We start from the raw sequence: 17,839 nt of genomic DNA, 5'->3' as shown, positions 1-17,839 counted from the left end.
TGGACCTAAGTGTGGCCTTCGACACTGTTTCACATAAGTTGCTTCTGCATAGACTAGAAGAATGCGGCGTAGAAGGCTCTGCTTTACAATGGCTAACATCCTTTCTATCATCTCGAAGTTTCCAAGTACTGCAACAATCACAAACATCGAAAAGTGTGGCACTATCCCAAGGAGTCCCACAAGGATCAATACTGAGCCCCACGCTCTTCAACCTATACGTAGGACCCTTAGCTGAATTGGTGGAAAAACATCAGGTACACATCGTATCATATGCTGATTATACCCAGCTGATTGAAACACTCTCGGGGAAACAACAAACAGGAAGCGCTCAACTTCTCGGGATGCTTGGAGGACGTGGCAAAATGGATGTGCAACCACTGTTTAAAGTTGAACGGAAATAAAACTGAGGTGATGATAGTGGGCAAAACCCCTAACATATGGTCCTCTGCGTGGTGGCCAGAAATATTAGGTCCCGTACCCACACCAAAGACAGAGGTTAAAAATTTGTGAGTCTGGCTAGACACCAAATTGTCTTTTGATGCCCAGATACGGAAGCTAGTGGGCAAATGCTTTGGCACCCTAAAAACTCTAAGGAAAATACTGGACCTACTCCCATCCGGCACGAGGAAAACCATAGTGCATGCTCTGGTAACCTCCCAATTAGATTATGGGAAAGTATTATACCTGGGACCCCAAAAAAGGGGCTAGCCAAGCTACAGTTAGTACAAAATGCGGCAGCTCGGCTAGTACTGAGTCTTCCCAAAAGAGCATCTGCAAGGAAAGCTTTGAAGGACTTACACTGGCTGCCGGTAGAAAAAAAGATTGCAATTTAAGTCACTGTGTTACTACCATAAGATTCTTGCAAAAAAAGGAACACAATACCTGCACCCTTTAATAATATATTACATCCCCGGCCGCAATTTGCGATCAGAAGGAATGGCGCTGGTAAAAATTCCCAGAATACGGAATGGGGGCAAGGTCCTTTAGATACCTTGCGGCAAAATCATGGCACAAACTTCCTGAAACTCTAAGAATGGAACAGTGTGAAACCACATTTAGGAAAAAACTGAAAACACTGCTCTTCTCCTCTGTTTTGTGATAGAAACAAAGGCAGTATCACCTCCCCCATGTAAGCTTCTGGGAGCCACCTATACCAATCTCCTAGTATCTAGTCCATTTAGCGTGGGGACACTGTGGAAAAGTAAATTTTGCCATGTTCTGTGTCCCTACGCCCCATCCATCATATGTTATGTATGCATGACCAATATGCATATGTTATTCCCCATTTCTGATTAAAGACGCAATTACAGTTGTGTCCACCTCTGGTATGTTAGTTTCCAGTCCTCGTGAATACTACGAATATCAGGCCTATGTAAGTAATGTTGCCACGTTTCTCAGTGTGCACGTTATTCCATTATAAAGTCCCCGCTTCTAGGCCTCAAAAGGGCCCGGACCCTGGATTCAGCTCCTGTCTCCTGAAAGCCTCGCTGAGGAGTGATACAGCCCCCACCTGTATCCTCGACCTTTCACTTACTTCCTGCCTCGCAGTGCCCGGTGCACCCCGGCCCTGCCTCTGAGTCTGCCAAAAGTATGTTATAGTTCCAGCTATCAGTTCAGTCCTCCTCCTTTGCATTCCTAAGCTACTGAACTGCATCAATAGTTTCCGTCATTGTCTAGCCTTCTCGTCTCCACGTTAGAGAAATACTGTATTTAATGGTCATTTAATATTCTTCACGCACTACATGTAGAATAATGCATGGTCCAGTCTTAGAATCAGGTTAGCCTTTCCCCTCATGACTTCTAGTTCATATCAACATGTTCCCTAAACATTAGATACCAGATAGGGTTTAGGTACATGTCGCTCCGACCCTCCAGACTCTAGTCTCTGCTCCTAGCACAGAGTTCGTAGCCCCCAGCTTCTCCTAGTAACACGTCATTGCTAGTTTTCGCGCACCATTAGGTTAGAGGTCCCGGCTCCTTAGGTAGCCCCCTCCTATGTGTCCGCCCATTCATGACATATTCTGTTACGTTTTGCATCACATGTCTAAGTAAACTCCCAGTTACACCTCTTTTTACTGTTATCTCTCGCGACTGTTACACGTCACGCCTTCTACTCCACCCACTGTTACGCCTACTGCAATGTAATGCTATGTGTTTGCGCTATGTATATATATCAATGTTATGTTATTGAATGTTAGCGCGCTCATCCCAGACCTACCCCCGGCAGCTGCCGGGCCTCTTTTCCCCTGTCATTCTATTCCTATGCAGGTTGTCCTGATCCTGTCCTTATGCTGTAATAAACCTGCAGAAACTCCTACTACCTCGAATCTTGACTCTTATTTATTGAGCTATCTGTTATGCTATAAGTCTAGTCAAAAATAGGGTATTATTTATTTATTTACCACATAATGGCGCCCGAATAGGGACTTGCCCTTTCCCCACGCGTCGGTGAAGCCACGCCGACCCCCTGACCCTCTGCAGTCGTGACGGAACCATACCGTGCACCTGGCAGATATTTCTGCTTCAAGTATCCCTCAGGCCCACGGAGGAGACGGAGGAGGCGGTCCAGCATCCGAACGAGACGGTGGAGGAACGCGGCGAGTCCCGACCAGAGCCCAAGCCGAGAGTCCAAGGTCCGAGGTATCCGGAGGTCCACCCGTAACTGAAGTCCGAAGTCCGAAGTTCGTCGTCGTGGTCCAGTCCCGTCCGAGGCCTTCCGTTCCGTGCTGCCCGGTGAGTACCATTGCCGGGGTAGTGTCTAGACAGGGTCAGTCTAAATTGACTCTGGTCCGTGGGTTGGTGGTACCCAAGCCCGCAAACGAAGTGTTCACCTAGGTGGATACGGGTCTTGATGTGTTCCTTTATGGGACCGGTATGTTCCGTACTGTTATAGCAGTGCATCCAGTAATTCTAGTCTGTTCCGTTCTCGAGAATTCTGTTCTGTTTCTGTTTTCAGTATTTTCAGGTAGTATTCTGTTCGAACTGTTATTTATAATGTTGTTCAATGTATTTTCAATGTCGTGGTATGCCTGAATTGTTTTCCCAATTGTTATTGTTTTTCGTGTATTGTATTGTGTTCCGATTCAAGTTTAGAATGCCGCTCTTTTCCAAGTTACGTCAGTTAAAAACTAGAAAGGGTCTGCTGGAAGCAGCAGTTCCTGTTCCGCCTAGGGACAGTCCAGGTCACTTTATGTATCAGAAACATGGCATAAGCGCCATATTGTATCTAGATTTATGGGTAGAGTATACCAAACAGTTAGAAGAAAAGTATAGATGGCCCGTATCGGGTACATGGGATGCCGAATGTATCATGCGAGTAGAAGAAGCATTATGGAAAAAGAAAGCCAGACAGTCACAGAAAGATGCCATCGAGTTATGGCGTAAGGAAGCGCATAGAAGAACGGAAAAGGAAGTCAGAAAGTCAGAGTTAAGTAGAGAATCCCAAGAACGAGCCCAAGAAAGAGAATTAATCGAGATAGGTGAACAAGTCAAAGCCGAACAGTCAGATAGACAGAGGCATGCCCTTGTTAAGGGTATGTATCCTCTCCTTGCCGAAGGCTTGCCAAAAGCGACCCCAGAGGCATCCAGTAATTTCCCGCCACCATTAGTTCCGACCAAGCTACGTCACAAACCGACCGCAGCTGATATTTTTATTTCGTCCTATTTGGACGACACAGTTCCAGAATATGCAAATCCAGTTCGTGCTCCGCCAGTCCCTGTAAATCAGGTAATTCCTGCTCCTCCAGACACCGGGGTGCCCTTAACAGCCCCCCCGGGTCAGCCTGCCATACAAGTTCAGCCCACGTTACAATTACCGACCCTGCAAGCACGAAGAATGTCAGTCGACGATTCTAGTCTAGGGGCCGCAGGAGGAGGTCCTCCTCAAACCCCGCCGCCACACAAGCGTTTATCAGCACTCGAATTACATGCTCAAGCATCACAGCGTACTCCTAAAAGTAATAAGTCTGTTACAGAAATCAGACAAGCCCTTGCCGAATGTGTCTATGACGCAGTCCCAGGCGAGTATAATATGGTTCTATATTCCGTACGCGTAAGAAGGGTGACCGAGTATCTAGTCACCTTACCGAATATGAAAGAAGATCTAGACAGAATATATCGTTTCATCCGTACAGGGGATGATCCAGAAAGTATTGGCGAGATTATGTCTCAAAGGAAAGCCGAGATTCAGCTCATGATATTAAAGTTCCTGATCAATTGTCTAATAAGAGAACAAGATTACCCGTCTAAAGATCCCACCGAAATGAGAATCCTGACAAGGTGGAGTGATAATATAGCCGAGGGTAAGCACAAGACCCTTAATGCCATGGAAAGTATGTACAAGAAAATTCGTAAAGAAATAATAAGGTTACACGAACAGCGTAAAGCAGCACAAGTAAGCGAGAAAGAAAGTACCTCTGATCCTGAAGAGGAAGACGAGAATCCCGCCAGAATAGCGTATGTAGGAAAATCCAGATTCCCAGATCGCCATTTACGTCCAGAACCCAAGTCTGTTTTTCATCATCCAGCACCAGAACGAGAGCTTCGCTCTCTAGAACAAGTATTTCAAGCTACCGATCACATTCTGAAATCACGAGTCGGTTATAACGAGTTAAGTACCATGCATGAACAAGAACTAGCCCGATCAGCAGTCCGATGGATTACTGATTCTACCACTTTTCCAGACGAAATAGTGGCACAAATGTTTCTGAAACTGCCCCCAGCCGAGCAACGACTGGTGGGTATGTATATGATCCAGCACCTCATTACTCTGTATGAGGGTCAACACTCTGATCCAGGCCCGTTACACGATATCCTGAACGAGTTACTCCAGTACAGATGGAGAGGTCTAGGTACCGATTTAATTAGTGTTATTCTAGAACAGCGCCACAAGTATAGAACGTTCCTGAACCCGCATTTTGTTCATGTCTCACCCCCAGAAAGTAAACCATTTTACATAGACAGACAGAATCCGTTACGAGAAGTCCACCCAGTCCAAGGGGCGGGTGGCGATATGCAACGAGTGTTTGTATACACTCCGATTTCAAAGATGGAACTCCTAGAGATGAAGAAATTAATTCCCTGTCATGACAAAGATCCAGCAGGGTTCCATCGAGAATTAAAAGACATGCTCCGTATGGGAGAATACACTTACCCAGATATCATTAAAATGTTAAAGGTTCTGCTACCCGCAGGGGTGTATGAAAAGTTAAAGGAAAAAGAATGGGAGGTGGGAGAGAAAAAGATCGATTGGACAGCTCTAGAAGCTGAAGACAAGGCACGAGTACCAGGTACCGGTCTTGGAGATAAATGTAAAGAATTACCAGAATTATTGATTCAAGTTTTACCCAGATTATTGACAACTAGGAAAGAAGACTGGGATGCAATCTCAGCCTGTAAACAGAAACAAGATGAAGACATTAGTGATTTTTACTCTAGATTTGAGAAATGTTTCAGTATTAATAGTGGTCTCAAGACAAGTAGTGAGTCATACCCTCATCTTTTCGTTACCAAATTAGTCGAGAATTCAAGTCCACAAATTAAAAATCGAGTTTTGAAAGTCGAAAGCACCTGGCAAGCAAATACACCGTCCCAGATGCTCCAGATGCTCCAGTATCACCAGAATAGAATCAGAGAAGAGCAAGAACACGAAAGAAAACGTATGAAAGACACGAAAATGAAAGTACTAGTTGCACAATCTATTCCTCAAGACAGTCAGAAGAGGGGTCCGATTCAAGCCAGTCATCTTGCGGCTCCCGTTAAAGGGAACTGCAATTATTGTAAACAGCCAGGTCATTTTATAAACGAGTGTGCAGTTCTGAAACATAATATAGCTACTGGTAAGACTAAAGAAAGACCACGTCCGCCGAGACAAGAACAAGTTCCACAGATTCCTCAGTCACAGAATGCACCACAGACAGTTACAGTTCCGCAGCCTATTGCTGCAACACAGCACGTTACATCGCAGATGTACCAGTATGCACAGTCTGAGTATCCAGAGTACCAGTCATATTCATGAAACAGCCTAGAGAGGGAGGTAGGCTTGCCTCTCATCGAGATACCTGTAGACCAAGAAGGTCCCTATGTTCATAGTCAAATATTAGGGAAAGACAGAAAATTTTTGATCGATACAGGGGCAAGTAGGACCACAATTAGTCACGCCGAAGTTCCAGGGGCTCCGCTCTCAGGCTCAAGAAATGTTTCCCTTGGATTTTCAGGAAAACCCATAGTTAATGAAATATCTCAGCCAGTTACTCTAGAAGTAGGTCCATTGTCCCGTACTACTGATCTGTTACTTACTAAGTCATGTCCAGAAAATCTGTTAGGTATTAAGACACTGAAAGAGTTAGGTGCAGTTATTTGCTGTTCCCCAGAGGGAATACGTCTGTTCCTACGTGACTTTAAGGGTCACTATGTATTACGAGATTTTGATTCAAGATTGTCTAATGTTCCGCAGCATTTATGGGCGCAAGGTCCAACTGATGTAGGTTACATGCAAATCACACCCTATCGTGTGACTCTCAAACCAGGTGTAGTGTTACCACGGATCAGGCAGTACAGACTGCCACCTGAGGCTGTAGCAGCCTTATCCAAAATTATTGACGAGCTCATGGTTCAAGGAGTAGTTGTAGAAACTGACTCCAATGTATGCAATTCTCCGATCATTCCAGTCATGAAACGTACTGATCCAAATGCACCCCCAGTATATCGATTAGTGATTGATTTACGAGAGCTTAACAAATGTATTATTCCTCAGTACCCAGTTGTTCCAGACATTTCTTCTCTGTTAACAGCCATTGATTCCGAAGCCATGTTTTTCACTGTTATTGACCTCAAGAATGCATTTTTTAGTGTTCCTATTCATCCAGACAGCCAGTTTCTTTTCGGATTTTGTTTAAATGGAAGGAGCTATATGTTTACACGCGCTCCTCAAGGTTTCACAGAAAGCCCTAGTATTTACAGTCAAGCACTCAAGAGACAACTAGACAACATTCACATGCCAACTGACACTGCCCTGCTCCAGTATGTCGATGATCTACTGATCACAGCCCGTTCTGAACGTGACTGCGAGCGAGCATCACTTACAGTTCTGTACTTTCTTGCCGAGATGGGGCACAAGGTGTCACCTTCAAAGCTTCAATTCTGTGTCCAGCAAGTGGTATACTTAGGACACTTGCTGTCCAAGAGGGGTAGGCAGTTGACACCCGACCGTATCCAGTTAATAGCGAATCTTCCCCAGCCCAGAACCCAGAAGGAGGTACGTGCTTTTATCGGCCTTACTTCTTATTGTAGACAATGGATTCCCCAGTATGCATTCCTAGCCAAGCCACTGATACAGTTAACGACACAGGAGGCAGCCGTATCGACTGTCCTCCCTTGGACATCTGAACATACACTTAGTTTCAACGAGTTAAAGAAAGCCCTATGTCAAGCTCCAGTTCTAGCTACACCGAACTACAGTAAGCCTTTTACACTTTTCGTTACAGAACGCGAAGGTACAGCATTATCTGTTCTCACACAAGATCAAGCAGGTCAATACAAGCCCTGTGCTTATTTTTCGAGCACATTAGATCCAGTCGCCCAGGCGTTGCCTGCGTGCCTCAAGTCAGTTGCAGCCACAGCACTAGCTATCAGACAAAGTGATTCCATAGTTTTAGGACATTCCCTGACAGTACAAGTCCCACACTCAGTAGAAGTTCTTTTAAACCGAACACAAACTCAGCACTTGACAATTGCACGTTTAACAGGTTATGAATTGACACTGTTCCAGCCACACATAGAAATTAGACGCTGCAACGTCCTGAATCCTGCTACACTGTTACCATCAGTTAATTCAAATCCAGACACACATGATTGTGTGGAAGTAGTTAACATTACGACGAAGCCAAGACAAGACCTGACAGACATTCCGTTACCAGATCCTGACCTGACACTTTATGTGGATGGTTCATGTATGAGAACTAGTACAGGAGATTTAGTCGCCGCGTATGCAGTGACTACTGACACTGAAGTTATTGAAACACACCGTATTGATACCCTGTCCGCTCAAGCAGCAGAGCTAGTCGCTCTGACACAAGCCTGTATACACGCCAAGAACCTGAAGGTTAATGTTTACACAGATTCACGTTACGCATTCGGAGTTGTACACGACTTCGGAGTGCTCTGGCAGGAGAGAGGTTTTATGACTTCTCATGGAACCAAGATTCAGCATGGTCTCCTTATTCAAGCTCTGTTAGATGCCATACATTTACCGACATCTATTGCTATCATGAAGTGCAAAGCACATACGAAAGTTACTGACATTATTTCCCAAGGTAATGATCTAGCAGACCGCACAGCCAAGCTTACAGCACAGACACCAGACATTCCAGTTAATCAGACACATACTCCAGATCTGATTACATGCATGACAGTTAAGGACCCTACACAAGATGTCATAGATATTCAGTTACATGCTACTCCCGATGAAATCAGGAAATGGTCTGTACAAGGAGGGGTCCAGACAGATCAAGGATGGTTAACGAAGGGTAGAGCCACATGGTTTCTCCCCGATTCTATGGTTCAAGTTATTATCAATACCGCACATAGTCCAGCACATTTAGGAGAAAAAGCTATGTTAGACAGTATCCAGAACATTTGGTTCAACAAGCATTTACGAGCTGCAGCCAAGCAGAAAGTCCGTACCTGTATGATATGTTGTCAGTTTAATCCAGGTAAAAGTGTCCCGGTGGAACAAGGTGGTTTCCAGCCCCCTGACCACCCTTTTGAGGTCCTCCAGATGGATTATATTCAAATGGAGCGATGTCGAGGTTTCAAGTATGTCCTCGTAGTAGTATGCGCTTTGTCCAGATGGACAGAAGCATATCCAGTCCCAGATTACACAGCCGCGACCACTGCCAAGCAGTTGGTTCGTGAATTTTTCCCTAGATACGGACTCCCTAGAGTCGTATATTCTGATAACGGTCAGCCATTCTCATCCGAACTCATGAAACACGTTTCCCTGTTGTTAGGGTACCAGTGGAAGTTCCATTGTGTACGCCATCCAGAAGCAGCTGGACTAGTCGAAAGACATAATCAGACTCTGAAAATCCGTATAGCAAAAATCTGTAAAGACAAGGGTGTGGACTGGTTAGTAGCTTTGCCAGTCGCTCTGTTTTACATGCGTATGGTCGCACATTCCAGATCAGGTCTGTCCCCGTATGAGGTCGTTTTCGGCCGCCCCCCTAACATGTGGGGTACTCCTAGACCCCGAAGTATTACCGATGTTTCATGTAATATGCTGACAGATTACCTAGCTTCTTTGATGTCTGCCCTCAACTCATGTCGTTCACAGGTTGCCGCCGCATTTCCAGACAATACCGAGGTGGCACCGCATGAAATCGTTCCAGGATCCTTGGTGATGATCCGCAATTTTGACAGATCAAGTCCGCTGGAACCACGTTGGAAGGAACCACGTCAGGTCCTCTTGACCACCCGAACTGCCGTCAAGCTAGAAGGCAGGAAGGGGTGGGTCCATCTTTCTCATGTAAAACTTTTCAAAGGACCGAGTCCAGACTTCAAAGACATTGCCAAGAACATTTCCCAGGATTCGAAGGATTGCCAGAACATTGTTTTAAAGGACTGTCCCGCACCAGACTTTGTTACAACCCCTCCCTTGTTAGAGAAAACTCCGCAACAGGAGTATAAGTTAAAGCTCAGGTCTAATAAGTCAGCCAGTTTGATTGTATAAGTCCTCCCCTAGGTGAAACGGTTAGACTGTTTCTGACATGTATAAAATAGACCCCCATAGTGAGAGAGTCAGTCGAAGTTCACTACAATGTATCGTTTTTCTGAGTTTCATATTATTTCTCAGCATAATGATTTCCTGCACCAGTTATGCTTTCTATCTGTGTTTTCCAGTTCCTCATGTAAATATGTCTGCTCATGCTACAGTAGAGCACACGTTTAGTGATCTGCCTCCTCACGAATATTCATACCGCCTCGCCATGCGTAATAACACATTCATCCGTATGTTACATTATTCACACCAGACCAGCAATGCCACTAATTGTTGGGTGTGTGGTCGACTCCCCCCTTTCCAGACACCGAAGGGAGTTCTGCCACTCTTTCCTTATCCATTTTCACACAATGGTTCGTGTGGAGCATGGTCCACGCTAACGTCATCCTCAACAGATATGTCTTTTCTTAACAGTACATGTTTCCCAGACAAGCAAGGTTTCCCCCATAGAACAGGTTTAGATCTAGAAAATGAAGTATATAATTTAGGAAATTATTCGTCGAATTTCATGGTTCTGAATGTTCAGTCTGATACTACTCCAGACTCACCCGCTATTTCAGTACTACCAGTCAAAGGCGAATTATGTGTCCGTAGTTATGGTTCTGTACATATAGGTCATAGTGAATGCACTACTGTTATCCAGTATAGTGACAGTAGGAAATCTATTTTTATAGCTTCACGTCATTCTTATTTTGTTTGTGGTCAAACTGCATATGTCCGTCTGCCCCTCGATTGGGAGGGAACCTGTTACATTGCCTTCCTACTGCCACCTGTTTTTCTAGCCCCACCTGATTATCATAGGAATTCTTTCTTAGTACACACTAGACACAAGAGAAATCTCCCGATTGTCGATTATACTGAGACCGCCGCAGAGCAATTCATTGATATAGATAAAGGTGTTTTCCCTTATTTAGGTACAGTTGTAAATAGTAAGCTAATTCGTAGGTTAACAAGAACCCTTGAAGCAGTAGTAGACGAGACTGCCTCTGCTCTAGGTAACTTAACTGAAGAGCAATCCTTTATGAGAATTGTCGTTTTACAGAATCGTCTCGTCCTTGACGTCATACTGGCCGATAGGGGCGGGGCCTGTAGAATTCTCGGATCCAGTTGTTGCATTTTCATTCCAAATAACGCGCCGTCTGTTTATTCAGCTATAACCAGACTCCATAATATTGCCCATCTGTTACACCAAGATCCAGGCACCTGGACATGGTCCGGTTGGTTCTGGAATATAATTTCCGCATGGGGATGGAAAGTCCTGTCCTTCCTAGGTATTGCAGTAGCGATCATATTTAGCTGCTGCCTCTGTATACAATGTGGCCCTGCGATTTGCAGCATGTGTGCTACCTCTTGTATTCCCCGTCCCCAGCCCCGTTCTAAATCCCGTTCCAAGACAATTCGAGACGAGCAAATGGTACTGTATGAAATGATAGACGGTATCATGAATATTGATGTTTCCTGATGGAAACGTAGTGACAAGGAGGGAATGTGGAAAAGTAAATTTTGCCATGTTCTGTGTCCCTACGCCCCATCCATCATATGTTATGTATGCATGACCAATATGCATATGTTATTCCCCATTTCTGATTAAAGACGCAATTACAGTTGTGTCCACCTCTGGTATGTTAGTTTCCAGTCCTCGTGAATACTACGAATATCAGGCCTATGTAAGTAATGTTGCCACGTTTCTCAGTGTGCACGTTATTCCATTATAAAGTCCCCGCTTCTAGGCCTCAAAAGGGCCCGGACCCTGGATTCAGCTCCTGTCTCCTGAAAGCCTCGCTGAGGAGTGATACAGCCCCCACCTGTATCCTCGACCTTTCACTTACTTCCTGCCTCGCAGTGCCCGGTGCACCCCGGCCCTGCCTCTGAGTCTGCCAAAAGTATGTTATAGTTCCAGCTATCAGTTCAGTCCTCCTCCTTTGCATTCCTAAGCTACTGAACTGCATCAATAGTTTCCGTCATTGTCTAGCCTTCTCGTCTCCACGTTAGAGAAATACTGTATTTAATGGTCATTTAATATTCTTCACGCACTACATGTAGAATAATGCATGGTCCAGTCTTAGAATCAGGTTAGCCTTTCCCCTCATGACTTCTAGTTCATATCAACATGTTCCCTAAACATTAGATACCAGATAGGGTTTAGGTACATGTCGCTCCGACCCTCCAGACTCTAGTCTCTGCTCCTAGCACAGAGTTCGTAGCCCCCAGCTTCTCCTAGTAACACGTCATTGCTAGTTTTCGCGCACCATTAGGTTAGAGGTCCCGGCTCCTTAGGTAGCCCCCTCCTATGTGTCCGCCCATTCATGACATATTCTGTTACGTTTTGCATCACATGTCTAAGTAAACTCCCAGTTACACCTCTTTTTACTGTTATCTCTCGCGACTGTTACACGTCACGCCTTCTACTCCACCCACTGTTACGCCTACTGCAATGTAATGCTATGTGTTTGCGCTATGTATATATATCAATGTTATGTTATTGAATGTTAGCGCGCTCATCCCAGACCTACCCCCGGCAGCTGCCGGGCCTCTTTTCCCCTGTCATTCTATTCCTATGCAGGTTGTCCTGATCCTGTCCTTATGCTGTAATAAACCTGCAGAAACTCCTACTACCTCGAATCTTGACTCTTATTTATTGAGCTATCTGTTATGCTATAAGTCTAGTCAAAAATAGGGTATTATTTATTTATTTACCACAACACGCTGGTTGGCGTAACCAGGCGCTCTAGAAATGAATAAAAAAAAAAAAAGAAGTCACTAGCAGTCAAAAGGTTACTTGAGGTAATTAGGGATCAGGGTAAATCCAAAGTTCAGGCCGACTAAGATAGAGAGCAGTCCGGCTACAGAACCCACACAGGGTCTACTGAAAAGTACTTTGTATGGAGCAAAGCATTGACAGCAGGAGCACAATGCGTTAGTTTTTTTTCTAGGCAGTCGGTTGATGCATCGGAGTCGACCTCGTGGACAATGTTGGATGATCAGAGCTGCGTTGTCGTCGAATCTCACAGCCGAGACCCGCATTGTTGTCAATTTTGGTGGCTATTCGGTATTAGAAGTCACAACTGTATAGGGGAACTAGAAGGAAACCCACGAGCTTGTGGAGTTCTCTATAAACATTGCTGGTGAAGTACAGCTTACCGAAGAAATCAGAGGAGGGTTCCCACCCTTCCCTGTGAACACAATGTATAATCACATGAACATGATCTAATCCAAGGCTTGCTGATACTTAGTTTCTAGTTGTACAGGACTGAGACAAAGGTAGACAATAGAGCACGGGCCCATACACCCTAACATTCAATCAGTGGAGCTAGGCACAAAACCAAAGGTGCTATTTTTAAAAACCTGCTGTAGTCTGCCACACACGAAGCGAGAGGAAGCTGATGCCAGGAAGCAAGACAGGAGTCTCTACATGATATTTCACGAGGCCCACAAAGGTATCTTGTGTCATGACAAGAGGCAGGCAACAGAGTACTGAGGAAGCAGGCACGGAGATTAACAAGGAGATTCTCAAATTCAAAAGTATGGAGCAGATATACATATCAAGAGGAAAAGGAAAATAATTGAGGGACCAATAGAAGCAAGTGAAAACATACTCAGAATTTTAAATCGTGCTGAGGGTTCAATGCTACAAGCTGAAAGTAAATTGAAGAGGTCAGAAAAAAGATATAGGCATCCCATGTTGCATGAGGAAAGGCTATGGAGGGGCAGGGTAAATTATGGATTGTTCTCGGCAACCCTACTGAAAGAGATGGCCAACCCTACTGCAGAAGAGTAAACTATAAGGAAGCAGTCCATACAAAAAAAGAAAAATCAGACCAGATGGTCTTTGCTCTTTCACGTTTATACTTGGACCCTCTGCAAAAGAAAAAAGGATTTATACAATTTAAGTAAAACGCTTCTATACATTAAGATTTAGGCTTCCTTTATGGTCTCGCCCAAATAAATGCAGTAAAATAGTTTGTAGAAAAGTGATTACACTGAGATGTTTGAGTGTCGTCCACCAGTACTAAGTACTGCATTAGAGCACCTGGTATTCTGAAATAGCTAGGAATTTTGGGATGATTATACTTTTGTTTGGTAAAGTGTTTATGTGATGAGGACACAGCAACTAGAGCAGCTTTGGTCTTGCTTCCATCTGTATCAAGAGCGGTATCATGATGGTGAAAAGAATAACAGTTCATTGTACATAAGGCGACCGTTTATGTTCCCTCCCCTTCCCTAGGAGGACAAAAGAAACTGGAAATGATTACGGTAGAACGCAAAGCTTCGTTTGTATTTTTTTGCTATTGCAAATCATGTGAACGTTTTATTTTCTGTATACCTGCCTAAAATCAGAAATAAACTCATTGAAAAAAAGCGTCTGTTGGGGCAGTGGATATTCCACTGCTAATTACCTGCAACCACCTGTCTTGCAGAAACAACAGGGGTGAAACCTACTATTGCTATGGGACGCTGAAGAGTTATCCAGATGTTACAACACCCGGAGAGGACGGTTTTTATGAATTTTGTAGCAGAAAAATGATTGTCTCAAGTTGCATACAACAAGTTAATTCCAACCATGACAAGACTTACTACATTTGATAAGGTGGGCCATTAACATGCATCATGCTTTCAGAAGATAGTGTAGAAAAACTCACTACTAAAACCAAGACCTTCTTTTAGATAATATGCTGATTCTTGTGTAAGTGTCACTGCTGGGTCTTGTTAGTCAAGGTTGAAATAGCTTTCCACAGGGACTGCTGCAACAGTCTTTATGTGATGCTTCTCCACATATGCTTCCACAACACTTGTTGCAGTTGCAGAACACTTTAAATAGACTTCAAATTGAGGCTACTTGCGAGGACAGTGAGAACCGCCACGGACAGTGGTGCACTGGTCACCAGTGACAGAGGCATTTATTTCCAGTCTCTATTCTTGTTTCACACTGCATTTCACGAAATAAACCACATTTGTACCCATAAAAGTAGTGCTTGTTCAGCCTCTGCAAACTGGATATGAGCCAGAAGTATGCTGCTAAGGTTCCTGCCCATGCTAGGGACCAAGAGGCAGAAGAAATTCTTCTCTTTAAGCTGCCAAAGAATTGAATCACCAGAAAGCATATTAGATCAGCTACAGATCTGAAGAAAATTATAGACTTGTCTCAAATTCATTGTGAATAAGTCATAATTAATACTTTATTAGTCATAAGGCAGGCGCGTAATGACCACTGGTAGTAAATATGAGCTTAGTTGACTGACCAAATAGGAGAGCATTACAAAATGATTATTACAAAAAAGGAGACTTTTTCATTTAAAAAAACAACTATTGTCTTAAATGGGCATTGCCATTCTACCTGTAGATAGTAGTTGGTGAGCCGAAGACAGTTATACCCAGTAACAGCAAAAGGCAAAAAGCAGAACCCACTTAACTGGTAAAACTGACTTTTGCCAACCCATGTTCACCCACTTGCACCAAGTTACCTTGAACTACATGAGATCTTGAAAAGTAGTACAAACACAGGGGGCGCTAAATCACTCCAGGCTTAGGTCGAAGTTACATCTGAATATCTGGGCCTGATCGAACAAAGCGTTTTTTATAATCGCATATGCTATACACTAGGCTTAGGTGTGACTTACGAATTTCCAGTGGTAAGACAAAACATTCCTATAAACTGCTACATTTCTGTCTCATGTGGCAAGAAAAACTAGAATGGATTGTAAAAGAATAAAAAGAAAATAAACGACCTGCACAGTGGGTTGGAAACACACAAGAAACATTTAAGTTACGTTAAAAAGAAACTACAACCAGGCTGTTGCATATAGTAAAACAGGACCACTAATGCAGACATATTAGACTTCGCACTCACCTTCCTCGTTATGGAAAGAAGAGTGGCATCCATGAAAATCCGAAACCCCACATGTTCTCCGTAGGTCCTTAAATACACCTGTAAATTTGAGAAAATATAAGTTCTGGTGCCTTTTATATAGTAGAAGATTAAAGGGGTGAAAGTTTACGACCACCTCAAATTGTATTACATATAAAAGTACTTGAATTACACACGCAGAAGCATAATAAAGGCATAACATTATACTTTGAACATATAGCTGAGTGAGGACTTTTTTTTACTGAGTTCCTATTAATTTGTTTCAGATCTTTATGTTCTAAAAGAAAAGTCACACTTGAGTAAATATGCAAAACTGTACACGCAGAGCAATCCGAGAACACTGTTAGTTTAGTTAGGAGAACAGAGCTGATCGAGTATTAAATATTTATTTTTATGAGCTCTGACCTGCTTGTAATGACACTATTTTCATACCGAGAAATGTTAGTGAGAACCAACGTGCCTATCACACAATTATACGGCAATTTGCAACCAGTGTGATATTTTGCAAACCAACCTATGCACCAATAGTCCGTTTCGCAAAATACTGAATCATAGTAGGTCACAATTCAACCTATCTCATGAATATGAATGAGATATGTCGCAAATTGCGATACACTGTGATTCACTGCCATCACAGGGATAGTAGGTTGGTTGGGGGCAACAGACCACTAAGTCTGTAATTACTTTTAAATAAAGCTATTTGTCTTTCTTTTAATTGAAGCCCGTTTTCTTTAAATGAACACAGGGTGCATAAAAAAATTAAATACATTAAATTCAACTAACATTGGAGACTAAGCAATGGTCCATGGTACCGCTGCCTACTCTTAAAATATATTTTTGCCAACATTCACAAAGGGGAAAGGGTGCCTTGGCGACCTCCTTACTGTTTACAAATGGGTTACCACTACTTTCTGTAGTTGGCAAAATATTACTGTTTTGCAACTGGAAGTCGGAGGCACAACATTAATACACCCCATTTGAATCGCTATTTGGAAGGGGCAGCCTTCCAAATACTAACTCGGTATGTAGTTCAAACCCAAAGTGTGATTTATATAATGTGTAACTGAATCGCAATTTGGGTATGGTACATACAAAAAGGGCAATTTTTTGCCGCAAATTGTCTGATTTCGCGAATCAGACCTTTTGCGACAACACAAAGCCTTATTACATCAGATCCCAAGTCCATCTCAGTCCAACAAGTCCACAATCAGCTTTCACTATTTTAATCAGTGGATCACTGGAAACTCATTCTAATGGGATTACTTTCAAAAGCAGACCGGGTGTATTAGCCGTGATCCAAGACTCAGTAAACGTGAATAAGCAAGGTATTTGAAACCAAAGAGGACAAAGAAGAACCAAGAGCCTGGTGATAATTGGGCACCTCTCTGAAAACACCTGTAAGAGCCTAGTTGCACATGGTATATGCTAGATGAAGTCTGAAAAAATAGCTTTGTTTACTAATATGGCTACAAAGCATCTTAGGCTGGTGTCAGTTTCTCAAGGCTATCACCAGGGGTGAGGGGACAGTAGAGCAGCTGGAACTGTAACAACACTTCTCAGGGCACTACGATGAAAAATACATTTATACATTAACATGCGCCTTCACTATAAGGCAAAGCTCATCTCATGGGCCCTGAATCTTGAATGTCTGCTGCTTACTGCAGCCTGAAAACCAGATTCCCCAGACTACTCAAAGCAAGTATGGCAGAACCTTTGAAAACCTATACAGCACAACTGGTGAGTATACATCAGGGAAACAAGCAAACTCCAATGGTGAGCAGTGGAAACGAGAAACTGTACTCTTGCGGGATTTTATGTGCGTATCTGTGTATGATGCAGTGTGATAATGTGTGTGTAAAAAAAAAAAAGAGTCTAATGTGTATGAGAAGTCAATCAATCAATCACGGATTTGTAAAGCACAGCAAATCATCCGTGAGGTTCTCAAGGCGCTGGAATTTGCTAGCTGCCTCCAGGTGGACTGTTTATTCAAAGAGACAGGACTTGAGTTTTTTCCTGAATTGCTGGAGTGGTGGAGTGCACTGAGATGCAGGGGTAGGTTGTTCCAAGCTTTTGGCTGCTAGGTGAGAGAAAGAGCATCCTCCGCTGTAGCTTCGACGGATCAGGGGGGTGTATGCGGGGAAAAGGGTGCGGATCGAAGGTGATAATGATTCTGTTTCACTGTCTAGGGTTTGTACGGC

The 17,839-nt window shown here is 43.6% G+C and overlaps 1 protein-coding gene across 1 annotated transcript in view; it reads right to left on the bottom strand.

The window, feature by feature from the left end:
- The window catches only part of POGLUT2 (protein O-glucosyltransferase 2), a 310,611-nt gene that overhangs the window by 139,719 nt on the left and 153,053 nt on the right, over positions 1–17,839 (bottom strand). The window contains exon 4 of the mRNA XM_078657503.1: positions 15,624–15,701. Coding sequence (XP_078513629.1) covers positions 15,624–15,701 — 78 coding nt within the window. The remainder of the gene's footprint in view (positions 1–15,623; positions 15,702–17,839) is intronic.

Source organism: Lissotriton helveticus, chromosome 8 (genome assembly GCF_964261635.1).
Source record: "Lissotriton helveticus chromosome 8, aLisHel1.1, whole genome shotgun sequence".
Taxonomy (NCBI): Eukaryota; Metazoa; Chordata; class Amphibia; order Caudata; family Salamandridae; genus Lissotriton; species Lissotriton helveticus.
The sequence above is the reverse complement of the archived record's forward strand: the minus strand, read 5'-3'. Positions and strand labels throughout refer to the sequence as shown.